Raw genomic sequence first — 27,791 nt, 5'->3', positions numbered from 1 at the left:
AAAACACTAATGAAACAAAATTAACTATAGAACACTGAAGAGAAAAAAAAAAAAAAAAAAACAACAAACACCAACCTGTTCTTTTACACTTTTAGAAGACATAGACATTTCAGAAGACCTGCTGGAGAAATCAATGGATGTGATAAGGGAACTAACCATTTTTAAAACTTTGTTTCCAGAATATTTTCCTTGAATTTTGTTATTCTAGCTGTTGCAACTTCTTGAATGTTAAAAAATTTTGACAGTTTATATATTTGCTATTGTAACACATTTGGAATATGTAACCTATTTCTAGAAGAACACCAATTTTGAGACAGAACTGCTTTGAAATTGGCAGAGATTGAAATACTATTTTTCACTTGAGGTACTACACCTTTGTATATGAGAAAGTCAGTTGTGTACCTTGTACTAACCTAATTACTTTATGCCCTAAACTGTCTCCTATTAAAATAAAATCACATGTAATTTATACTGGACACCTCATTTAACTATTATTTTGGTTTTTGACAGATGGGATTATTTTGAGGAACTGGATGACATGCTCTGAGCAACAATCAGGAAGCTGCTATACTCCTCAAAGTAGCAGATAAATTATATTTATAGAGCAAGTGAAGCAACTTATCTTACTTGCTTTCCCAACCTAAAATAATTAATGAAATAGACATAGCATAAAGTGCAAAATATTTTTTTATTCCATTATCAGAAAAATCTAGAGAATAATCTCTGGAAGAACTCAAAAAAGATGTTACAAAAACCCATGCTTGATCTTCCCAAGCCTATTGCATATACAGACTCGAGTTCCTCTGTGTGTCCTCTACAACTGCAATCCAATCCACTGGGTCACAAATAATTCATTTCAAATCAAGAAGACATTTGCTGTACTAAGGCCAAGTACCCTCTGACTGACTCTGGGCTCTGACAGCCCTGGAGGCAGCTTTGCAGAAAGGGCAGGAAGGTGCCTGCAAAGTGCCCTGGCAGCAGAGAAGGGCAGGAGCCTCCCCTGGGCTGCTCTGAGAGTTGCTTAGCCTGGAGTTAATGTTTTTCCCCTTTACTCAGCACTTGCTAGACTGTATAAAATCACAGAATGGTTTGGATTAGAAAGGACCTTAATATCCTCTAGTTCTATCCTGCAAGGACAGGGACACATCCCACCAGACCAGGTTGCTCCAAGCCCCATCCAACCTCAGCTTGAAGACTTCCAAGGAGGGGGCAGCCCCAGCTTCTCTGGGCAGCCTGTGCCAGTGTCCCACCACCTTCTTGCTAAAATCTACTCTAAATCTGCCTTCTTTAGAACCATAACCTCCTGTCCTATCACTACATTTCCTACTTCCTGATAAAGACTTCTCCCCTGTCTTTCCTTAAGTACTGCAAGACCCCCCTATAAGGTTTTCCTTGTATCTTCTTTAGGCTAAACAACCCCAACTCTCTTCCTGTACCAAGACCAAACCAATGCACAAAAACATCAACAAATCTCAAAACAGAGATACATTTCAAATTTGGTTCCATAAAAAGCCACTTTGTGATAAGATGCATTTCTTCTTAGAAATAGTTGTGTATTGATTGTAATTAGCACAGGCCTACATTTGCTACAATGAAACCAACCTCAAGCCTAAAACCAAGCTGTAATGTAGCTTCAAATACAAATTAATTCCTTATTTAAACACTTCATAAGATATACAGGAACCCAGGAGATTTGCAGAGTTTAGATGCAAAGGTCTTTTTGCTCACTAAAGTGATTCGATAAACAGAGATTGCTTCCAAAAAAAGTGAAAAAAAGTGAAATTTGGAAACAGTTTTGAAATCTGCACACATGTGAACTGATAATTCTTCTTAAAGTTTTGCTAATGTTCAACTGTCATCATCCATCTTTTCTCAGCATTGATGCTTTCAAAATCTATTGCTCTCAACCAACACCAAGGGAATCTACATGACCCTCCAAGGAAAACTTTGTGTTGTAAACTGGAAGAGAACAAAATAAAATTTATTTTATAATGGGCCTTCCAGTGTGGTAATGGGATAAGTATTAATAGTCAGAAGCTGCAGAAAATATTATTTCAATATAGATCTTCAATTTGACTTTTATCTTTATAGTATGAATTACTCAATGATCCTAGAGCATGACAGTGCATGTGAAAAAGCTGTGCCAATAAATTATCAGCTACACCACCATGAGAAACATCTTGAATGATACAGAAGAAAAGCAGAGGATTGTATCAAACATTCTCCAGAACACAAGCCCAGAGGATAGCTGAGGTCTATAAGTTGCATTTGGGCTGTCACTGGTGCATCCTTTGGTACCTTATCCTTGCCTGCTTTAAAGTGCATCACAATCCCAGTGCAAATGGAAAATATGCACTTTAAGGTCATGCAGAGAAATTTTTCAACTAGCTCAGGAACTCTGCTGGAACCTCTTTCAAATTATCATATGCTTCTTGTAATATTGCCTATGCTCTTCCTTGTGTAATGCAATAGTAACATTGTATGGACACAGACTGAGGAAGAAAAATATTTTATTTACTCTTATTTGCAGTCAACTTTGTTTTAAGAACTGGCAATTTTATGGTTCCCTCTGTATTTATATCTCCAAATGACTTCAAATGAGCTCATTCTAGAAACTGTCAGCCCTTAAAAATTCAAAGAAGGATGAGCCGTATGGATTTGCTTTTGTTTGCTTTTTGTTCCCAAGTTCATGCAGATTGAGCAGAATAAATACTGCTCCACAAAACAGGGAGAAAAAGCAGCATCAAGAAGCAAACACAGGAAACTGATAAGAAATTTACACTGTATTCCTCAAAGACAAGAATGTTCAGGGGTTTTATATAGCAAGAGAGAGACTGTAGATTTAATATCCAAACATAATAAATGATAAGAAATTCATTACATAGATTTTTCTAGCATTACAGGCAAGTGGCACTACAACCACTTCCATCCCAGTATATTTTTATTGTTAAAAAGGTTCACTAAAAACAGAGTGGTATGAATGAATTCATCAAGATCACTGCTATTATAATGAATCATTAATATCCTAGTGAAAAATTTATGATTATGAATAATACATTCAAAATTATGAGACAGAAAATGAAGCATTACTCTGCAAATGTATCAGAGAAATTCGAAGTGATGTTATGGCTGTCAGCAAGATAAAAAACATCATTTTTACTCTGAATCTTTCTAGATGTCTTTTCAGATGCTCTATACCTTTATTTTATTTTCTCATCAAAGATTTATATTTTAGCTGAAGGAAAGAAGAATACATTAAGGAACATTCTTCCCTTTGTATAAATAAAATGTCCAGGTACACTCTCTACTTCTGTCACAAAACTAGTTCAGCCCTCAGAAGGCACATTTTGGTCTTCAAAACATTAACTTGCATGTATATAATTTTTGCAAAGGAGGGGTTTTGTATATCGGTTGTAGTAGGGTTTGACAAAAAACTGATTATATGAGAAGTTTTATGCTTAAACTATTACTTAGCTCAGTCAGGGAATCAGAAGGACGTAAATAATTTCCTCAATTCAAACGTGACAGAATAATAAGTTCTCACAAATAGAAGGATTGCTTTCTTTCCTGCAGACTTAAGAGTAACCAAATTTGTCTTTGAGTTGCAGTACACAAAAACTGCACTGCAGGTTACTAAAACTGAGTTAAGGGAACCAAAATAACAAGCACAACAAGCACATTACTAAGATAACCTTCAGTAGCTAACTGGTTTTAAAGTGAGCCCAAAAGACAGAATAGCATTAGAGCCCAGCCAAAGGGCCACGACGAAGGAACAATTATACTTTGAAGGAGGATTAAATATTCTTGTGTTATTGATAAATTTGATTTGGTCATTCTCCTAGACAGATTTATGTATAGAACATCAAAGCAAGCAATATTATACAGCTATAGCTGTATATATAGCTTCATACATGACACTTAAAACACTCCACAGTACCTTAGAATTTGAAGTGGATTCCAAAAAGCAAAGACGGTTTCCAAATCCTTCTGCAGCAAGACACAATTTCAGTTGCTCCTTGTGAACATTTGCAGTGCATTGCAGAACCACTTCATCATCCTATTAAAAACACAAAACAAACCCAAAACTGGTTATACTTCTGACCCAACAAGATCTGCAGAAGCATTTTAAAAATAAACTCAGAACCAGCATCCCTGAATTGGAGCAGAACTGAATAGAAACAAAATTTTTATTCTCCAAGTTGTGAATGTGGGCAAATCAATTGAAATTATTATAATAACTACAGATGTGCTTTTCCTGTTTGCCTATCCTTGTAACTAAAGTCTGTATGCATGAAATACAAGTGTTACGGTACTAAATCCTTCCAGCAATATGGTTGAAAAAGATCTTGAACATGAAAGAACAGAAGCAAACCCTTATTTAAATCCCAGTTCTTCAAAGTAACATAGCCATGATCTGGAGAATCCCTTTGCAGAATTATAGATTATGTTAAAAACAAAGAACACTTTGTTGTCATGAGTTTATTTTCTAGCAGAGCTTTTCTGTTTAAGAATAGGAAAAATTATATTGTTCTGCCCATTCATTTATGAAGCAAAAATAGAGTTTCCAATAATAAATTCCACATGAATAATGATGAAGAGGTTGTATTTAACATTGTAAATAAAATACAAGAATAAAATTAAAGGATGAAGCATGAAACTGGAAACAGAAAAGAATGAGGCTAAGAAAATGCACACATGAAGGCAGACATGTTTACCAAAAAACTTTGTTCAAGCAGACAGCTTTTTTGCATAGGGACATTCATAAAATTTCATCACATTAAATAAATATGTGAATCAAAATTGAACTGAGTAATTTGAAGTCACTTGTAAACACTCATCTTGAATTAAGCTGGCCTTTTATTTGGTTTCATTTACTTTAGTCGAGTAATTAAGTTAAGCTAAATTAATGTGTATTTAATTAAAAAGAGATTAAAGAGGAGTTTAATCAGATACTTTAAAAATTAATTCCTGATACCATTTTTTAATTGGCCCCACATTCCAAATCATAGCCCTAAAGTGTAGGTAAACCAAAATTCCTTGTACACCAGCAGAGCCCAAGCTGCATGTTATCTATGATCCACAGCCATTTGCAAAGGCAAGAAGTTGTAACTGCTTCCAGTAAGACATTAGATCCAGAAAATGTTATATTTGCATCAATTATATGTGCAGTTCAAAATATAAAATTGTAATTATTAAAGAAAAATCTCTAAAGGTCAAGTCAAAGATCTGGAAGACCAAATATGCAGAGCTAAAAGTTTTCCTGTGTACTCTTTGTAAAAGTCACATCCATTAAAACCCAGAGTGTTTTATGTGAGGGTTAGGGAGGGGGTGGGTTATTTGCTTTTCTTTTTTTTAAGTGCAAAATTAGTATTTGCTAATCTTAATTATACTTGATTCAAATAAAAGCTTGCATTAAGGTAAAAAATAGTGATTTTTGATTGCAGCTATACTCCTCTGCTTAGTCTTTCTTCCTAAATAACCCCACCAGCAGAATGGAAACTCCAGTAACCCTCTCCCCATGATACATTGTGCTAGAATTTTCTCCAAACAGGGTCACTTGAGAAGATGCCAACACTGAATGTTTGTAGCCAAGGACAGACAACATATTAAGGTGGTTTTTTGTCTGAAATGAACAGCCACATTAATTTTGTCCCAAACCATTCTCTACCAATACACACAAAGCTTTTAGAGAAAGTCTGAACAGTGTTCTACATAGCCCACCTACGAGAAGTATTCTATGCCAAGAGCAGCAAAAACATCAATTGGTTTGGGGCAAGTCCCTGAAATACTTAATTTTATTTAATGATCAAATGCATCATCTTCTTCCCTGCACAACCACCAAACATAATGTAAATGGAGGATTAAGCAACTGCTAAATTTCCTGACACAAAAACTCTCATTTCATTTTGCAAAGATTTTCTCTTCTTTCTGTACAACGTACAGAATACATGGCTTGTATTGTTAAATGCCTAGCACACGAATAAAGACTGATTTCTTAAAAAAAAAAAAAAAAAAAAATTCTGCTAAGAAAAAATCAATCACCTTCCCATGCCTACTCAGAAGGAAACTCCTGGGCTGGCAGGATGTGCTCACTGAAATAGCAAAACAAATAAAAACTCTGTCTTGGTTTGGTGTAGATGTTTCTAATAAATGTTCTTTGAATTCAGGACACAGAGACACAGTGCTATGAAATTTCTCATTCTAGTCAAGGTGAGGTTGATGAAACTGACACAGTAAGGGTAAGAAAGGTTCAATGTCATTGTCAGATCAAGGGAAAGGTGGCTACAAATAATTCTGTTTTATATATTCCCAGCTCTAAATTACTTTTCCTGGGCACATCATTAGAGAAGAATCCATTAAAAACTCTACTGTGTTCAGTCTTCCACCATTTACTGACTCCATCTTCTGAAGATTCCTACAGACATGCAAGTGGATTGTTGTACAAAATTATATTAGGATACATCAATCCATTTCTTTAGAAAAGTCTGGTAAGTGGGGAAACATCTCAGCATTATTTTTCCAAAGCTCTATTCACATCAGCAAATGCTATCCAGTTCCAGTATCAGGTGAGAAAAAAAATGTTTAATTGCCTTATTTGAAGTCACTCCTCCAGAGAGACCTCCACTTAAAGTCACTTTGCTCTTGTAAGAAACAAGCTACAGTGTGCATCAATTTAAATGTCTACTAAGGATTTTTCAAATACTCTTAAATGTTGAATAACAAAATGTCCCAAACTGGTTCATTTCCCATTTCCTCCCTTTACCTTCTGAGCATTTTAACATCCCTATGTTACACAGATGAGGTTTTAGATCCTTGTAATTTTTTTTCTGTCAATCACTGCCAGATTAGAATTGATGGAAGTAATTTATGTTTCAAAGGACTGTAACTGTGGGCTTCAAAAGTTGAGTAAATACTACATTATGTATCTAGATACAGTCCTAGACACCTCTATTAACTCTCCTCATACAAGACTGAAAATTCAGAGGTAGAGGCAAAGGTGCTGAAAAGAATGTTAGTGCCTTTTAAACACCTCTGTCAAGTGTTGAATTACTTAATAACACAGTAAACTGAACAGACATGAAAATTAAGAGATTCCTTCAAGCACAGACATTTCATGCTAAATGTCAGCACTTGTCAGAACTTTTTGATCAACTTGCAAGCTAAACTCTTGGTCAAACTGTGTTTTAAAATGTATAGAAATACTTTGCTATGCATTGCAAATAATAAATGAATACCCAAATGAATAAAACCTAGTCTTCCTCAACACAGTTAGGTCTTTTTAATTGATGAAGGTAGCACACATTTTAATAAACCTTACAGTGTGTCTGCCATACTCAATGCAATGTGTTTAGCATATATTTTATCTAAGTAAAATCTGATTTTAAAGGAAGTATCTGTATTCTGCCATAACTAACAAAAGTATTTGATTTAAACGTCACATTCAAAACAACCACAACAGACATAGATTATACCAAATATAATATACTCTTGAAAAAACTCTAGCAGTTTGGAAGAAAGGGCAAAAGCACAAATCTCAAATCCCAGCAGACATTTCCACTGCCAGATATTTCTATTCTTCTTATTTTGCTGAAAAATCACCACAGGACACACGTCTGCCAGTTTCCTCAGTGGACAATGGAAAATTTTAGTATTTCCATCCCCAGTCATTATCACCACAGCAGTCTTCATTAATATGGTATATATACAACAAAATATATACTATACACCAACAGAGCACAGTCTCAGGATACATTTGTGCTTACTGCAAGAGGGAATCCAACCTGAGAAGCTGCCCATTTAGTTTAGATACTTCACTGGATGGTTCTTCCATCCATTCTCATTCATCCTTCAATTGTCTGATGTGCTTCACAAAACCCTTGGGAATTTGGAAGTAAGGTTATTTCCATCCCACAAACAGGGAGGTAAGGAGTAAAGATGATCTTTAACAGAGTACACTGACAGGACAGGAGCAATGGTCCTCAGATTGCTGAACTGATCACATAAATCAGGAAGAATTTCTCTTCCCAAGCTAGAAAATGAACTTGCTGAAGGTAATGTGCAGCTCAGGCTGACAGAACCAGCCATGCACAGTGCTTTAAGATTACAACTGAGTACCATCCTAGATTAATCCATTAATCCCGAGAAATCCTTGTGGCAGCCAGCACACCAGCTCAGAGATTTTAAAGATACCACATCTTCCAGCAAAAAGCCATTCTGCTGCCTGTTATGTCAGGTATCTGCACTGACTCAAACAGCACAAGCCTGTGACAGGCACAATGCTGCATTCATCATTCTGATTCTCCAAGAGGCACTCTAAAAAAAAAACAGGTAGATGTTATGTCTGCCACAAAGCCCTAGCTATTTTTTAAGCATCCAATTTTCCAAAGCAAGCATCCTTGTTAAGCGAAGAGCAGCATACAGGAGATCCTTAATTATAGCTATTCATTATGGGCTACTTAGTTATTTTAATGATGTCTGTATACTCAAAGAAACTAAAGAACTAAATGATTTAGCAGAGGACCCAGTATCTTAAAAAAAGAAAAAAATATATAAATAATTTTTTAAAAAAGGACAAAACACCCTTCACAGCACCATAACAGTTTCTACAGCTAAACATTAACCCAAAAACCAAACTGCTGCCAGCAATGGCCATAAACTGGCAAGCAGCACACTACTCAGAACTGCATTTCAGACAACAGATTAATGAGAAGACCATGGGTTTGCTGTCAAAGTACAACATTAAAACTGCAAGTTCTCAAAGCTCCTTAATATCATTTACTTTTCATCTACACTGATTATTTGACCTTTCCATGAAAGTTTTATATCCTTCATAGCATGGGGCTTTTTTTTTTTGGGGGGGGGGGGGGGGTGGGAGGGTGCTGCTGGTTTTTTGTTGTGGTTTGGGGCTTTTTGTTTTGTTTCTTTTTTTAATTCTACACATTCTGTTCCTAAACTTTCAATAATTACATATACTTTTAAAACTTCTAAATTCATATCAGGTACTGCTTTAATAGGGAGTCAAAGGACAAAACAAGATTGAATGGATTTCTTTATTCGTATTATTTGAGAATATAATATATCATTTCCTACTGTACCTCTTCCCCTATTTTACATTCTATGCCATTATTGCCCACAATTCTTTTGTTTTAATCATGCAAGAAAAGCACAAGAGTGAAGCCTCTAGTATTGCTGAAAATCTCTGCAGTAAACTCTGATGATAAACAGAGCAGTAACACACTACAAGTAATGTATTTACTTAGAAACACTGAATGTGCTTCAGCCAAGGTGCTTCAGCTCCTTATGTCATGACCTTGACATCTGCATTTTCCTTCCACTTCAGGACAAAAATAGGCAAAATGTTTCAGGTATTTTTCTTCATATTTTTTCCTTGATATTTTACTCCTTTGCAGATACTGCAGCAAATAAAGCATGAACTTTTTTTTAATTGAAATAATTTGCTGAACTCTTCCTAATCTGACCCAACATACATCATTATGTCCCTTAAAAATGTAACACTGTGTTTCTACTGCTCCGTAGCAGTGTAAGAAGTCTGAATCTGCACACAGAACAGAGAATGTCACATTCACCATGTAAGAAAGCAAAGGTTAAACTTGCATGTTATGCTTGTACATTCAAACTCACTTCTACTGCTGTTTTATACAGCAAGTACTGCAGTTAGTGGAATTTTCCCATCACCTTCCAGATGCTATAAATCAGGAGAGATTTTAATAGCTCAATCTTTAATAGCTTCCTCAAGCTCCACATATGCACAGTTCTGCTTCACTGCATCCCATTTACTGTTCAACTGTGCAGGTGAACTCTGCAATATGTGCAGAGATGCCACACACACTTTAGAAGTAGATTTACAAACAGAAATTTAGCCCATCCACACTGCTTTGTGCCTAAGGAAACAGTAGAATACTTCTTGGCTCACAAAATTTATTTCAGCTTCCCTTTGCCTTACTGTGATAAGCACTACATTAAAGTGTGGAATAAAAGTTTGTGAGTCCTATGGGCCATCAAATAAAAGATTTCCACAATTACTGGCAACCATATGCTGTTAATGCCAAGCATTAACCCACTGGTAATGCCAGGCATCTGAATAACACACACTAACCAGGCACTTGAGACAACTTCAGTGTTGATGGAAACTCATCCTGACTGTCCTAGACTCTCTCTTTCTCTGTGTAAAGAAGTAAAAACCAGCAATGCAGAAATCAAGTAACAAATTAACATGGTGGTTTTCTTTCTCCAAATCCCTGCTGACAACAAGCAGCAACCTCACACATAGGATTCATTGAACACCATGTATACAACGTGCAAGAACAGCAGCAATTAAAAGAGATTTTCAGCAACCCTAGAGAGGCTGACAAGCACACAAAGGTGCAGAGCAGCATTACCTACTTTACCTGCAGATCCTGTTCTTCTCTGATCAAGCAGTGTCAATAAAACATGTGAGGGAGGACAAGCACTACTAATAAATTGGTATTAGCCAGTTGGGAAGAGCAGAGCTCTTTTGAGAAAATGCTCTGCAGTTCTCAGAACAGCTTAAAAACTTGATCATCACAAGACTGTTAAAACTGCTCAAAAAAACTTGGCCCGGAGGATTTTATGCATAACTGAACTTGCTTTAAGAGGAGAAACAAGAGATTACTTCTCTCATCAGATGATTCTGAGTAGTCTGGGAACATTTTACTGTACATGTTTCAGTTTTATCCTGTAGGAGGAGTAATTTCATAAGAATTCAACATTATTCCAATGGAATTATCCTTGGAGACAGAAAAGCCAATCCAAAATAGATGGAATTCCAGAGGACCAGGCTGTCTGGTAGTTCTTGATACAGTGCTACTGAGCAAGCTGCTAGTACAATAACCACAGCATCTCCTACTCTTTCCACAAAAAGCTCTGCTTAAGTCATTAAAATAATTTTGGAAGATTACAGCAAATTCATGGCAATCTGAAGTATTAAAGACACAAGGCAGTAAAAAAAAAAAAGAGGAAATTAAACCTCATCTCGAGTTATGTCGATTCATATTCAGCACATCTCAGAAAAAGTCTTCACTAAAGAAAAATGATACAAAGAGCCTGTCAGAAAGCAGTCACTACATACAAGGCAAAAACCTTGTTAGGCACCACTTGAGCAGAGCAGCATTATAGGACAGAGCAGAGTTTATGTAGGACTTGCAAATCTACACCAAGCAGAGGGTCTCAGACACAGTCCATGTCCCAGGCTACAGGTTCCCCACCCCCCACAGGGAAACAAAGCACACAAGCAGAAGGCAACAAACAAATCTGAATGAGTAGGATAGGATAGGAATAGGTTAAGATAGGATAGGGATAAGGATAGGGATAGGGATAGGGATAGGATAGGATAGGATAGGATAGGGATAGGGATAGGGATAGGGATAGGGATAGGGATAGGGATAGGGATAGGGATAGGGATAGGGATAGGGATAGGGATAGGGATAGGGATAGGGATAGGGATAGGGTAGGAATAGGATAGGAATAGGATAGGAATAGGATAGGAATAGGATAGGAATAGGATAAGATAGAAATAGGATAAGATAGAAATAGGATAAGATAGAAATAGGATAAGATAGAAATAGGATAAGATAGAAATAGGATAGGATAGAAATAGGATAGGATAGAAATAGGATAGGATAGGAATAGGATAGAATAGGATAGGATAGGAATAGGATAGAATAGGATAGGATAGAAATAGGATAGGAATAGGATAGGAATAGGATAGGAATAGGATAGGAATAGGATAGGAATAGGATAGGAATAGGATAGAGTAGAGTAGAGTAGAGTAGAGTAGAGTAGAGTAGAGTAGAGTAGAGAGTAGAGTAGAGTAGAGTAGAGTGTAGAGTAGAGTAGAGTAGAGAGTAGAGTAGAGTAGAGTAGAGTAGAGAGTAGAGTAGAGTAGAGTAGAGTAGAGTAGAGTAGAGAGTAGAGTAGAGAGTAGAGTAGAGTAGAGTAGAGTAGAGAGTAGAGTAGAGTAGAGTAGAGTAGAGTAGAGTAGAGTAGAGTAGAGTAGAGTAGAGTAGAGTAGAGTAGAGTAGGGTAGTTTAGGCTGGAAGGGACCTTTAAAGGTCATCTGTTTTAACCCCTCTGTAGCGAGTTAGGACATCTCCAACTAGACCAGGTTGCTCAAAGCCCCATCTAGCCTGAACTTCAATGTCTCCAGTAGCTCCAGCACACCCAGGTAACCAGAGCACCCTCTGTGCTTTGCCAAATGCCTCATGAAGAAACAAATGTACCGCAGAATTTGATCTGAGTGGACACAGCAGTGGTATCGTAGCTGTCTGTACCCTTCAAGTGCACCTGCTAACCACCTCCTCTGATACACAACTCACTATTGACACCAAACATGAACACAACACTGAAAACAGACAGACTGTCTACATGTAATCTCAAAGCTTTCTCTTCTGGCTCTTTATTCCACCAAGTCAGCATGAAACATCAGATTTGGTCTCAGCACTCAATGCCTCGTGCTAGTATGCTCACGGTTGAGTTCTACTTAAAATATGTCTGTAAATTAACATATTTCCAATTCAGATGAGTCATTTTATTATTTCTCACCAATTAGCAACTGTGGTCCTACAATCCTAAAATAATTCCAAGTTCATCTGTCAGTTTCTAATAATAAATCTGTCTGTATCCATAGTAATGGTTAATTCTGCATCTCACAGATTTGACAAAGGAGTGGTGAAAAACATCTGCAATAAAGTATGAATACCAGATTAAATAGAGCACAGCTACTGGGCTGCTTTCAGCTTCTTAACAGCCCCAGATTTTCAAATTTCTCTCTGATATAATTCCACTTATTTTAGGAATTTTCTAAGAATTCTATTGCATTTCACCCTCATTTACTACTTCCAGGCTACGCCTCTTCTGCAATCAAATTCTGCAAAAATCAATTTTCTTCAGCACAGATCATGCTGTGTGATTACAGCATGGGACACAGCTATGCTGTATTTCATCTTGCTGGTGTGAGCAGAAGTACCAGTAAAGACAGGGGTTAGAGCATGCTAGAAAAAGTGTCCACATGGTGGACACAAGATTCTGCAAGCAAACACAAGATTATATGTACAATCTGAAGCAGGCACTTAGCAAGCTGCCTTTAAACAGATGCCAAGAATCTTATAACCCCACGGTGCTGTCCAAGCTCATAAATCCAGATTCTTACCAGCCTCTGAAAATGCTATACCTGAAAATAATAACTGAGTTTTAGTTTTACAGTGCTATTTCCTCAGGGTCACACAATACTTAGATGCAAACTGAACACATTCCTTTTTGTGTATTCCTCCTACCCCACTAATAGGTTCCACAGAGCAAGGAGGCACTGACAGCTTTCCTCTCCCCACTTGGACTGTGAGAACCTCTGTTCTGCATCTTCCCTTTCACACAAGAATCAGGAAAGTTCACCAGCCCTCAGTCTTGAATCTCCCGAGCAGACTCAGGAGGCTAAGGCAGTAATACAACCATCTGCTTGAGTTTGCACGTTCAGTCCTAGATTACTTTCTCTTCCCTTAATCTTTTTCCAGCAGAATTTCTTAAATTACTCCTCTGCAGCACTCTGCCAGGCTGATACTTTGCAGCTGCCCAATCCATCATGCAACCTTTCCTCTCTAATTCCCCAAGACTCACCTGCAACTGGGTTTTTCTATTTTCTGGAGCAAGGTTAAAGATTAATTCTAATCTTCATCTGTTTCAGCCATGTAATGCTCTGTTGATATACTTCTCCCTGCTTTTATTCTGAAGCTTATCTAATTTATGAGTCTTAACTTAGCACATTTCCCATGTGATGCTTTCATATCACTGTGAAAACTCTACCACCTCTCTGAAATCTTCCTTCTTAGGTCGATTCCATTTTTTTAAATTCTCTCAGAATGCTGTTTCCAACTTTCTCTTCTAAGCATTTATGTTCTACTCTTTTCTGCAGACCACTAATGATATTATTAAGACAAGATGTGCCACCTTCCCATGAAAAACTCCAAAAGGGCTCTACCCAACATTTAATTTCTACCCAACGTAAAATGCCACAAAAGGGATATTATGCAGCTGGAGCTGTATCATATTTTGCAGCCCAAAGCAACCATAACACTGAAACCCCAGTTCGTAGACACCTTTCCTTCATAAGCAAATATAAAGGACATTTTCAGACTCACATCAAGAGACTGGTTGTCCCTTCAAAAAAAAGGGACCAATACCCAATCTATTGTGTTGTTTCCAAACAGTGCTGCTGTTCATCTCTTTTTAACCAGCCCCAACACACTTATTTCTCAAACTACCAATGTACAGAATAAAGACTGCAGCAGTCTTAAAACTCTAAACTTTAGATATAAATGCCTACAGTACCTAGAGAGCATTCTGCAGGGACAAGGCAGTCGAGGGGAAGAACATTAAATTGAAAGAAGTGGCAGATGAATATTGTTCCCAGATCTCCTACCACACTTTAATAATTTATTAGTCAAGTTATTCCCCTATGCTTAAGCTCTTTTACACACCTTTCTTGTTCTATTTGTTTAGGCACATTCTCACAGGCAAGGCTGTTCCAAATTCAGTTTTAAGATAAATCATACCACTAATAAGTAGAAGATCAAATGCATTCTGTAACAGGAAAGGAGGAAAAACTCATCCATACCATGAAGTGCTTTGCTTCTTGGGGTTTTTCTTTTTTTTGCTGTTGTAGTTGTTTTGGGGTTTTTTTCCCTCAATAGTTTTGAGGAATAGAGTCTAAGCAGGAGACACAGGTCATGTCAGAAGAACTGTCGTGTGGTCCATCCACACAGCCCCCCAAGAAGGCACTGAAAACTAACAGATGGCAATTTTTACTCAGAAAAAAAAAAAAAAGGCTCTTTAAGGTCAGTGGTAAAAAAAATACATAATAAAACAAACCTGCCTGAAGTCACCAAGTTCAAAGAGTAATCATAGTTCGTAAAATCATAATATTGGATAACAACTGTTCTCTTCAAAAAGTAAACAAGATCAACATTGACACATCACAAGACATAGAGGACTTGGCAATAGCTCCCCCATAGAAGCTCCCCCAAAAACAACTGATGTGTCATTTACCTTGTATAATTTTAAAAAAGAACATGTATAAAGACTGTAAAGTGACAGAAGTACTTGGTGCACCTAGCCAAGTGCTACAATAATCTCAAAATATTTTGTCAGTTATCCAGTGTTCTAGCTGGTCTCTGTTTTTATGGATTTTATTACCAGGCTACTTCTTGGCACCTCCTAAAATGCTTTTGAATGGGGGATGGGGTGTGGGGATCTGTGGCCTCCTGAAACACAGACACATCTCAGAACAAGCATCAGGACATGGAATATCAAAACAACAGAACAGTTCCCATCCCATCTGCATTTTTATCTCCTGAAACAGAAGATATGAACCACTGAATTTTCTATTTTACACTGAACTGCCATGCAGAGTCTGCCAGCCATCCCATTTCTGCTGCAGAATTTAGGTCAAGCAGCCACATATCCACAGGTGGTACTGAGCATGGGATATTCCTCTGTACTTTGCCAAGTGCTGGAGCTTGCTCCTACTCAATCAGCACTTGACAGTGACAAAGGATGCCTCCTCCAGAGCAAAATACACCATAAATTTTGTAGCACTTGTGTTGCATTCCATTTGTATTTTTTTCATAAACTGCAAAATAACATTAGTATTCTAAAAAGACAGAAATATTCAGTGCAATAGCAGTGTAGGTTGGATTGACAAATTCTGCATAAGAAATCAAAGCACACTGCAGCAGCAGATTTGGTTATTAAAGATTCTGGGCAGGTTATAACAGAACAGTAAGAAAAGCTTGATGCATTCTGTGCTGTCTGTCTTGAAATAATATAAATTTATGGGTCCTTAGAAGAATTCTTCTCAAGCTCAGCTTGCAGGGCACTCTTAATTTTTAATCATTTCTCTTGAGTCCTTCACAGTCTTATTGTGGAGCTGAGCAGTTAATGGAAACGCTGAGAGATTCAAGGAGCATACTGTATATTGCATCAGCTGCTAAGAAAAATTAAAGAACCTTCATATCCACAGGAAAATGTCTTTCTATCACCAGGTTCTCATGCCAGCAGGTACTTCTTTACAGATTTTCATCAGGTGCAATGACAGGAGGATGCAGTGAACTGTGAGTCCCCAAAATGAATTAATCGGATGCAAAAATAACTTTCAAGCTTGTGTTCATGTCACAAAGTAGCATTCAGAGACACTCCAATTTTATTTCCTGTTTCTTCCTCCAAACAAACACCCCAACTATCACAAAATGAGCCAGTGAAATAGAAAATTATCACTAAGAATATTGAAACAGCAGGAGTTATTTCAACTGGTTTTACTCTAACTTCCATCAGGAAATATTTCAACTTTCAAAATTATCTGCAGGCACAATCCTAAACATTATAAACCACAAATTTAAATTTGCATACTCATTTTTTATTCTTTCATATATATATATCACATGACATGGGATAAAAAGCCTGTTTCAATTTCAATTTATAAAAAGATAAAAAACATCAACAAAATCTTCCTGTCTTTATTTATACAGTGAGGCCAATGATTCTGTATTATATTCTACAAGTATATTTTCCCAAACTAATACATGTTTAAAGTTCACCACAGATGAAAATACAAATTCTCAAATACTTATTTCATTATGAATGAAATGAAACTTATTTCATATGCTGAACTCTGGTTTTCCCACTCTTATTTACAGTAAGAAATTCTGTCATTGCTTCCACTGTACTTGAGAATACTGACATGGTAAAACCATATTATCACATGAACTACATCTGGTACTAGAAGGTCTCCAAGAGATCCGACAGAATTCCTACCAAAGAAGGAAACAAAATTAACATTTTTGTTACTAGTATGAAGCTACCTGTATAGCCTGTTTTTCACAGACAGCTATTTATCAAGTGCCACCCTCCCTAAAAACTGCCCTATTACATTTATTGCAAAGCAGAGATTTCTGAGCAAAATAAAATAACATTTTAATGAGAAAAGTGAACTCAGAATAATAGTTTCATCTGAGACAAAGAAAACCAAGGCTGGAATTTTTCAGGCTGTGGGAGATTTTGTACTGGTTTTCTGCTTATATTACATGAAAACAGAGCTGTATTTTAGAAATACCTTTTAAATTTAATACTTAATGTAATATATGTCTAAATCACAAAAATTAATATATTAACTTAATTACTACAGAGAATATAGAATCATGGAATCACCAGGTTTGGAAAGGACCTTCCAGATCATCAAGTCCAACCATCAGTCCTACACCACCACAGCCACTAAATCATCTCTCAAAGCACCACATCTACCCTTTTTTTTAAATACCCCTAGGGATGGCAACTCCACCACCTCCCTGGGCAACCTATTCCAATGCTTCACCTTTGTTTCCATGAAAAAATTTTTCCTAATATCCAATCTGAACCTTCCCTGGCACAACTTGATCACATTTCCTCTTGTCCTTTCAGTGGTCATTAGGGAGCAGAGACAGACACAGACAAACACATATACCAGTATCAAATTAGTATTGCTCGCAATCAAAAGGCAAAATTCAAGGTTTCTGCTTCGACTTCATCTTCAGACCCAAATAATTCATCTGAAGTAGCAATTAGATATAAAATTTTTTGTCTTTGTCCCACATGTTGTCATACATTTTGAGGGTATTTATGACTAGGCAGAGATTTTCATGACCCTTGTTGGGAAGGCCATTTATCTCAATAATGCAGATGTAAAACAAAATGGAAAAAAAATGTCTTGGGAAAGCAAGAAATATAAGATAAGAGCAGTAACTTCAACCATGAATAACTTTACCCATGAAGTTTGCTTACATGAACATATCATATTCTGTAAATCAATACTGATGTCACTCTATGTTCATGCTACTGCATTACTAGACTAGAAAAATAGTGAAAATTTAAAAAGCCTAAAGACTGAAATGATACAGCCCAATTTGTATCTACCATTTCAAAATACTACAGAACAAAGGAGTTGAACCAGTTTAAAGCAGAAGGTCACCAACATAGCAAGAGTAGCTCATCAACTACTTTTATAATTTTCCCATGTCACAAACACAGTGTGATATTGAAATCTTGTTACAATTTGACTGCAAAAGGTTTCCCACTGAAAAAGCAAGTAAACACTTTGGCCAAATATTCCTGGAATGGGAGAGAAATAAACTAAAACAGATACAGAGTAGATTTAACTTTTATTTAAGCAGTCTTTGTTACTTTCCCTGTCTTAAGATAGGCAAGGGATGATTGGTTTGTTCTGTGTGGCTTTTTGTTCTCTTAGGGTTGTTCAGTTTTAAGATAATTGGCAAAACACTATTTCTGGTCTCTTACAATTTACTTAAGATCCTATTTTCCCATTTTTAACAATTTGATGTACCCAGGATAAATCACAGATGATTCACTCATTGTTATGCAAAATTTCTTTAGTCACCTATAAATCACTCTTTTTTTAAAAAATGCACACTTAGGCAGGACTCACTGTTGACTCTAAAAATAAGTGTTTGTCTTATCTGCTCCTGAATCCCATAGGAAGATGCTCTAGGAAGTGCAAACTCTTCTCTACAGGGTATTTAAAAGTAACCAGAAAACCAGAAGTTTCTTCCCTGAAGGACAAGACGGGTGTTGTCCTCTTCATTTCAGTTATCACATGGTTGAGGTTCTTTTGCTTATTTTTAATCCTGGAATTCCTTAAAACAAATTTATAAAATTCCATGGAAGTTAATTAATTGGGGGTAACATGGCCTAAAAGTCAAGGGATACAAATATTAAAATCTGGTCTATTATCTCTTGGTTTTGCAGTCTGATCTATTAAAAAAATACTTGCCTTCCAAAAACCTATACATCCTTTCCTTCCACAGTCATAATTTTTAATGGCAATGGGAACATCTGATGTTAAAAAAAAAAATCCTTTTGCCAGCAATCAAGAAATCATATTTAAGTAAAAATTGTCTTCATATATCTTCTCAATTAATTCGGATATTTTTATAGCTATAAAACTGACCTACAGCTAAAAAAAAATTTTTTTTTAAATTCAAAAAAAATTCCATCTGGTTCTAAAGAAGTGGAGATGACTCATTTTTACCTCAGCACTACTGCTATCTTTTGGCATATTTTTCTCTACACGTGCCAAATTTAGCAAATTTGTCTCATCTCCAGCTACAGAAAATCACTCTGATTGTGTTTAATTGTTCAGGTTTAGCCAAATTTTTACCTGCTTCAGGTCTTCATTCTTGTAGAAAAAAGCCATTTAGCAAAAGTGTATATAACTTGAGCATTTAATTCACAGCTCTGAACAACATAAGAATATAATTTTTACTATCACTGTGGTATGTTCACTCTCCTGAAAATACACTTCTTAAATATTGCACTTTTGAATTTTTTTAAAAAGCAAACATTTTCCAAAGCTCTATTAAATACTGCAATCCTTGACAGGGGGAATAACATCACATCTGAGAGCAGATAAATGATCTGCTATAGTTCCACCTCCCTTCTCCCTGTTTCCACTCATATGGATGGGGACATTGAATCCATCTCATCATAATATAAGGCTGGGTTTAAATTTAAGAGCCAAATTTCACAGAGTTCACACTGCAGACCTGGACAGAGGAACCTCCTCCTTGCTGAGGACTGTGCAGCCCTCCCAAAAACCCTCAGTGGACAATATGCTACCAGATATCAGCATTATCAGATAATAACTGGAGAGAGTATCAGGTTTACCTTAATCACAGTAAAATCACTGAAGAAGCCACTTCAGCCTGAATTTGAGTTCATGCCAGGTAAAGGGTGACCATAAAAACACTTTTTTTGCCTCACTTTTGCAGCTTAATTAACATAAGCTACATATTAGATGATGCTAATGGCAACATGGCCTCTACATTATGATCCTGTAAAACAAATAGTTCTGCCATTCATATTGGAATCTCCAACTACAAACTTTTATGGCATTAAATGATTTAAGTGTAAAATTTTTCTTCTTAGCACTGAGGTTCTACTCAGAGCTCAGACTTCTTACATGACTAAACTAGAGTAAGCTTATTTGCTTTTATTTGGAGTCATTAAAAATGGGAATATAACAAAAAGCTGCATATGGGGTGAATTGTGACATGAAAGAAAGCATTTTATCATACCAATGAAGTTAACACATTAATCCAACAGCTGAAAACTGAAGTAGTGTATAAACAATTAGCAAAATTGGGAATGAAGGAATTAATGGAATACACAAGAAAGATGCAGCAGAAAATAAAGAAAGAAAATAAAAATACTACTGATCCATAATCATGCAGGTCTCAGAGTCTGGCCACTGTGACATTTGCTTCCATCCAAATAAACAATATGTCTAACTATGATTAAATCACTTAAATCATTGCAAAGTAACAAGACTCTTAGTTTACTGTTAGGTGTGCCCACAGGTTTAAAGGAAAATGTCTATGCTTCAAGCCTGAACAGAAATGGAGACAATAACATTAATAATTAGAAATTGTCTTTAGTTCAAAAGTCTTTCTAAAAAGAGATCAGGTAATTACTAGAATTTACTTTATGAACTATTAGGAAATCCCATCCAAGAATCCTACATCTGGGCAGGCAATGGGCTGTAAACGTCCAGGGATGCAATGAAACCACATTTTAAAAAAGCCCACCTAAAGACTTAAGCTAATATTAGCAAAAATAATGGACTACTTTTCACATCAGTAGTCCACTAAGTAACCCAAAAAAGCACCATCACCTTCAGGGGACCACTTCAAAAGGGGAAATGCAGCATTTTCAGAAGGAGAAGGCACTGAATCTCACTGTTGCTGTGTGCAGTATTTAGGTGTCACGACAATTCTGCAAACAGACATTGGACTTCAGCTCTGTCAGCAGCTCCACATCCTGCAAAATGCTGCTGGGCTTCTCCTTCCAGACACTGACACTGCTTCCAGGAGACAGCTGCATGGCTTCCATCAGGACACAGGAACATCACCTCTGACTCCACAAGCTGTAAAATGCTGAAGGCTGAAAAAATCCACCAGGCAAGTACCAGGACATCCTTGCACTATTCACCTCCAAACATGCCAGCTGACACTTGCCTGCCTCTTGCTGTGTTTATGTCAAAATCTCAAATCTTATGAATACCACTGGACATCAAAATCTGCTTTTGTAAATGTTCCTCATGTTGTGTTACAGACTGCTGTAAACAATAAAAGGCAAATACAGATGAGCCTTTTTTTTTTTTTTTAATGCTTGAAGAGCAGTCAGAGGTGGGGGCACATTCACACACTGAATTAAGAGTGGTGACATTCAAGTTCTGAATGGCCACTTAATCTACTGATATGTCTACCTCTTTCTTTCAAAAAAAAAATGACCAAAGACACTGGTTACAAAGAGCACAAAGCCAAATCCTTCCATTTCATTAAGAGACATAAGCCTCTACCACACCACACCAGTTACCAGCCTGGTGACAACTATGCCTGCACCCAGCTTTGCATTAATAACTCATTAGTGACAGGTGTCCTCTCTTCTTGCCCAAATGAGAAGGCATTCAGAATTACCAAGTGTCTGGTGAGAAACAAAACCCTGGATATTCAGTGCTATCATGAGGACAGTAATTGATACCTGTTTCCTGATAGCTGTTTTATGGGCCACAAAAAAAGAAAAAAAAAAAAAAAATTATTCAAGGGACATGCTCTCCACAGAGACCATGTTCCCATCTTCACATCTCAAACCAATGGCACTACAGCTGTCTACATCATTGGCAAAGCTCTACAATCTCTACAGAGAGGTCAATGACCAAATCATCAGTCTGGGCTGAGGCTCTTGGTGGGAAGGAACATCATGGTGAAGCTGGAACAAACACCTTTAGCTTTTCCAGCCCTGGTTTTGTGAGTCAACTGTCTCTCTCTAGAATTTTACATACTAGTTTTAATGTGAACATGAGATATATTGCTGTAACAAAACCATCAACATTAAGTATGATCCCTCCACATTAACTTTGTGGCTGTCCATTTTGGCTGCATACCACTAGAATAATGGATGATGAACTTTTAAGATTAGAGGAACTAAAATTAAGATATACAGAAAGGACTGTTCCCACATCCTTCCAACTCATTTCCTACTGCACTTGCTATTTTGAGCTCATAAAGCATCTGTAAGTTCCAAAATTACCTCTTTACAAACCTGCATCCACAATCCTTTATTTAGGCAGAAGCCAAAATAGTCACAAAAAGGACAGCAACTCATCAGTCATGGTAATTTCCTTGGACTTCCTTACATTTCAGGCTGCTGCAGTTCAAAGAACCCCTTTTGTATTTGTATTTCCCTTTGTATTTGCAGGAATAAAACACTACAACACTAAGAATACCTGAAGTGAGGGCAGCAGATCAAGAAAACACATGAAGAAAGGGTATTTTGTGTTTGCTGTTTGGTCTTGTTCAATCCAACCACAAAATAAGGGATACACAGTATTAAGCAAGTTATGGAAGACTTTCAAGCATGCTTAGTAACTACTCCTAGGACAGCATTATAAAGGATTATGGATAAATAATTTATACATTCCTTGCAGAAAACCACAAAAGCAAGAAATTATCTGAACAGTCTTTTGATAAATTCAGCACTTGAGAGTTGCTGGAACTCAGGAAAAGGCTTACTAATTTGTTAGGGCAAAAAGAGCTCAAGTTACAAAGATATTTTTTTTCTTTTCAAAGGGTTTGGGCTTTTTTTTTTTCTCCTCTATTTTTCAAGCAAAATAGGAGATTATGCCTCCAGACTTTTAAGCATGATTGTATTTTAATGGAAAGCTGTGTTCTATATTGTAGAAAATGCAGACTTATAGGAAGTCTTATTAATGGCAAAAAAAATGACACTGAACCAATAGAAGCATAAAAGACCATTTCCTTTTCTATCCATCAACTCCCAGAACTCAGATCTCCTCCCACTTGAAATGGAAGGGCTTAAGTCATTATTGCTATTATGCAAATTTAACACTAAACTGTTAATACTTAACTGCCAAACAACAGGCAATCCTTAGAGATCAAAATAGTATTCATAAGCAAAATAACTATGGAAAAGAGCAATGCAAACTTCAAAACACAGAGGCCAAGTAGGGATAAAAACTGCAAGTACCTCTGAAAAACACAGCATTTTCTAAACATGCTTTCTTAAACCAATACAGATATAAGGCTGACTTAGGAAATAATTCTGGTTCTTCAGAAGAGACTCCAACAGTGGTTCTTCAACTACAAGTTGAAGGGAAAAGCCCTGACATCCAGCAGATAATTCATAAGAAAGCCATAATGTGTCACCTGGATGGAGGATGGCTCACAGTTGGGTCCTGGACTTCAGCATTTAAACACGTGGGAAACTCTCTTCTCTTGCTTTATTTACTAGATTCATTATTTCAAAAGTTGTGAGGAGAATAAAACCTTTTCCACACAGTCCCTGCCCTTTACAAGACAGGGACCTGTCTGTGAAACTATGTAGACTGTACTTGGATAACTGGGCACGGATGAAGTCTATTAGAAATAATAGGTTAGGCCAACACCTGTGTTAGTTAAGGAGGAAAAAAAAAAAAGCAATATTAACAACATAAAAAGAATTTCCCTCTTCAAATACATGTGTAACAATCTGCAGGAATTATTCAATATGCCAACTTAATAGCCCAAGCAGTAGCCCAGACAGCAGCTGAGTCTTCAGCAGTTCAGGAGATCATTTCAGAGACATCTGCTTGTAACAAAGCTCTCTTGAGGGACTCTGAAATAGGGAAGTTTCCTCCAGAGGCTTGGATTCCAAAAAGCATTTAGCTCTTCAGTGTTTACATTACCTCAAATAAATGGGAAGCCAGCCAAGAAGTTCTGCTGAGTCTGAGCTGTGTCAAACCACAGATGGAAACAAAAGCTCCAGTAGGAGACAAGGAATGGACAAGTCAATACCTAAACTTTAACTCCATTAAAGTGTTTTTTTAACTCTTTAACTCCATATGGAGTCAGTCCTATATCCTCACAACATTATGCCACTTCTCTACATCTCTTTTCCTGTTCCTATTTCAGGTGTTTTTCCTCTCTTCTGTGAAGCAGTTTGAAATCAAAGAATAAATAAGAAGCATTTATTATGACAGTGTTGTTCTAGCAAGAGACAACCTTGGCCTTAAGTGGTTTTGTTACATTATTTCAGACAAAGCATAAAAAAAACAAATCTCTTAAGCTGGAAAAACCATCCTAATAAAATGTTCTGATTCATAATGTAATTTCAAAGGCACTATTACTGCATATAAAATTTTCTTTCTTTGAGTAGTGCAGTCATAAGGTCTCTATATTAAGCATATTTTCAAAGTAATAAACACACTGAATTAAAATTGAAAGCTGCATCTTAAATACTGTGAAGCACAGGTATCTTTTTAAAAGTTAGCTATAGCTCACTTAGCAAAAGAATCTAAGAGTTCATTATATTTAAAACCACCAGAGATTTTGTTTCTAGGTACAAGAAGGAAAAAAAGCAGTCTATTTTTCCTACAACAACCTACATTTTTCTTTTTCTCTATTCTCCTTCAGAAACCAGAAGCCCCTCATAACCATTATGAGTTGATATGGAAGCTATACAGAAGATATATTTAACTCCTTCAGCCCATACCTAATCTGGAAAGGACAAATACTTTAATACTTTTAATACTTTAATAGTTATTTTCCTACACATTCACATATTTATTTTTTTTTTAATTTAAGCCTAATCTATGATAGAAGTGAACAGTACTTTATGAGGGATACTGCCTGTGTCTTCTGGATGATTTCTCTGTGTAACAACAATAATGACTTTGTAATAGAAATAGACAATAATTTCATTATACAACATTCATATATATTTGTTTTATGTTCCCTTGCATTTACACAAATAGCACAAAGCATTAACCAAAATGCTGGAATTAGTGATATGGAAAAGAAACAGTCACTACTTCAATATCAGAAGGTTTAGCCTTATGGCAGCATAAATAGAAGCAAGTATATTGGTCTTTTAAAAATGCAAATACATTGAATCAGAACAAGTGACGCTGGCACAGGTTAAAAGATTCATCAGAATTTCAAGAATTATGAAAAAATGGTAAGTTTCAAATATTTAAAAGTTCAGATTTATGACAAGCTCTTCATCTTAGGCCAAACCTGTCCTTTAACAGAATCACAGAGCTACCTTATTTTGTATTTATAGGTAACACAAAAGAACAGTGGAAGAAACATTCTCAAAGCACAGGCATCTTTTACACCATGATCACTTTCATTTGTCACTTTTCCAATTTAGTTTTTCTGTGACACCACAATAAAATTGTTTTCATGCAAGTTTATTGCAAGAAACATTGATCACACTCTGAGCTAGTAAGTGATACCAGTCCCATCTCTTGAATATTTTACTTTAGCACCTTTCATAAAGAATTCATGTCTGAGAATGTTGCAGCTCAGCAGAGCTGGACCCTCTTGTATTGAGGAAGCTCCTGCAGCTGTGGGCATCTGCTGTCACAGGCAGAACCACTGGTGAACACAAGAGATCATGGAATGGTTTTGGTTGGAAGAGGCAGAACACATAAACCATGCCAGATCCATGTACTGGAATTAAGGGGAAGAAGGGGAAAAACTTTGAAGAAGTCCTTGCAAATTTTAAAACAAAAGAAAAATTTTCTATTCCGACTTGTTTGGGGGTTTTGTTTTGTGGGATGTTTTACATTGGCTTCTGGTGAAAGGGCTGTTTTTAAACCCCTTCCATAGTTAACTTCTGGAATTTCTCACAGGGTACTGTATAGGGAGACAGTGTAAGCAGTGTAAGCAGGAACAAAAGAGGATTACAGAAACTGATGGTCCAACTCATTCCTCCACACACAGACACTCAGAACATGCACTGATGTGTCCCCTGGCATGCCCAACACCCTAACTACACGTGCTGGTGATGTGAGGGGAACAGACTGTAGAAGCACATGAACCATGCTGAAATAGCACCTTTTACTGACACTGTCAGATAGACCAGTTGTCTGACCCAGGAGAGCACTTCTTAACTTACTATATTCTTATTAAACACATAAGCATAAAAAAAAATAACTAAGAGTGAAATAAATAAGAGTAAAAGTTAAGAGGATCCAGTCATTATGCCCAGAGTATAATGTTAGCCAGGTGCCAGTCCCTGCTCCAAACCACTTCACTGAATCATTTAGCTTCTGGAAATGAGTCCAGCAATGCCCCTTTCTCAAGTCTGGCTAAGATGAGCAGATTGAAGAAACAGTTGCACATACATTCTAAAGTGGCAGACAAACTGAGAGGTCACCATCAGCTCCAACTTGAACAGAATAAGATGGACAGAGACATTATATCATGAAAAATAAAAGTGATACAATTTCCATTTTCAAAAACATTACCAACAAGTAGAAATGAATACATGCATTATGCAACATTCATCCTTCTGTGAGTAAGCAATTGCCTTGCTTAAGGTTTGCAATGTAATTGTGTTTGGGGAAAGAAAAGAAATTAAGCCCCTCAGGCAACTTCTAAATAAAGACTGATCTGACACTAGGAGCATATTTGAAGGCTGAGTCATCATTAGTAATGAAACCATTGACATTTGCTTTGCTTGCATTATATATAATTTTTAAACTGTCAGTTTCTCTTAGAAGGGCAGTGGTATTCCTGGACATAAACGACTTCTCCCAGAGAGCAAGCAACTATTTATTTCAGCAACAAGCATTAGAATTATTCTCATAAAGTTAATATTATCCTTATGTAATGACTGTAAAATCAGATGGGCCAGTGAAATGAAAAGAGACTCCTGTAAATGCTGCATTGATTGAAAATTAGCTTTGATGATACTGCCCTTGAAAGATGACAGACACTCACGATGAAAAAAATTAATCTCTCACTGTAATGTTTGCTCTTTTGGACAGCCACAGAACTGTGGCTTGTCTACATCTCATTTGCCTCTAGAATCCATCTTGCCTTATCTTTATGACATAAACACATTGACTTTTGTTAAGCATCTGTCAGTGTGTAACACTGGGATCTGAAGTAGAAGAAATGTCTCTAAGGGCACCCTATAAACAGACTGCATACATATACATGCAGTCTGTACAGTAATAGCTTTTACAATACAAATAGTAATTGAAATGTCTCATGATGCCTTGGAGGTGCAAAAAGTGTTTTATTTTTAGGAATAAATTGTCACAGCCCTTACTCAGAAAAAAAAAAAAAAAAAAAAAAAAAGGAACAGAGAGATTCAGTCTTCCTTTTCTTTGCCACCCTAACTTTTCTTCCCTCTGTGAGAAAGTAGGTAGGAAATCAGAAGAGTAATTCCATTCTATCTACTCCTCAAAATGAAGTGCAAGATAAGCTCACAGTATAAACTTGTCTTTCAGCCAGAAGGGAACAAAAGAACTTGGCACTTGGCTGCACAGGACCCACTCCCCAGGACAACCTAAAAGCTGCTTTTCAGTTCTGAACAAACAGCTTCAGCAGAAAAGCAGCAAGGTTGCCATCCAGACTGAAGCACCAGCTATCCTTAAGCACCTTGATACTGTTTTCATTCACTACTGAGACAGAAGAACAGGAAAACTGGAATTTGTTCTATATTCCAAGTGCTGTATCACAGGAAAAGGGAGTGAATGTCCACCACATCTTCAAATGCTCCAATTAGCTGAAACAGAGGATGCACATACAAAGAAGTGATGGCTAAGGCAATGGACTAAATATTTTCTCTTTTCTGATGACAGCAAATATTCTGGATCAGTTCCATATCCCTAACATTGGGATAATAATATGGTGCTCCCA

General features: G+C 36.7%; 1 protein-coding gene across 8 annotated transcripts in view; it reads right to left on the bottom strand.

Moving 5' to 3' along the window:
* RYR2 (ryanodine receptor 2) overlaps positions 1–27,791 on the bottom strand; it is a 345,759-nt gene that overhangs the window by 250,145 nt on the left and 67,823 nt on the right. For all 8 annotated transcript variants that reach the window (XM_071739054.1, XM_071739056.1, XM_071739057.1 and 5 more), the window contains exon 2: positions 3,938–4,057. In XM_071739054.1, coding sequence (XP_071595155.1) covers positions 3,938–4,057 — 120 coding nt within the window. The remainder of the gene's footprint in view (positions 1–3,937; positions 4,058–27,791) is intronic.

The sequence above is a fragment of the Heliangelus exortis genome, chromosome 3, assembly GCF_036169615.1.
Source record: "Heliangelus exortis chromosome 3, bHelExo1.hap1, whole genome shotgun sequence".
In the NCBI taxonomy this organism is placed as follows: domain Eukaryota; kingdom Metazoa; phylum Chordata; class Aves; order Apodiformes; family Trochilidae; genus Heliangelus; species Heliangelus exortis.
The sequence above is the reverse complement of the archived record's forward strand: the minus strand, read 5'-3'. Positions and strand labels throughout refer to the sequence as shown.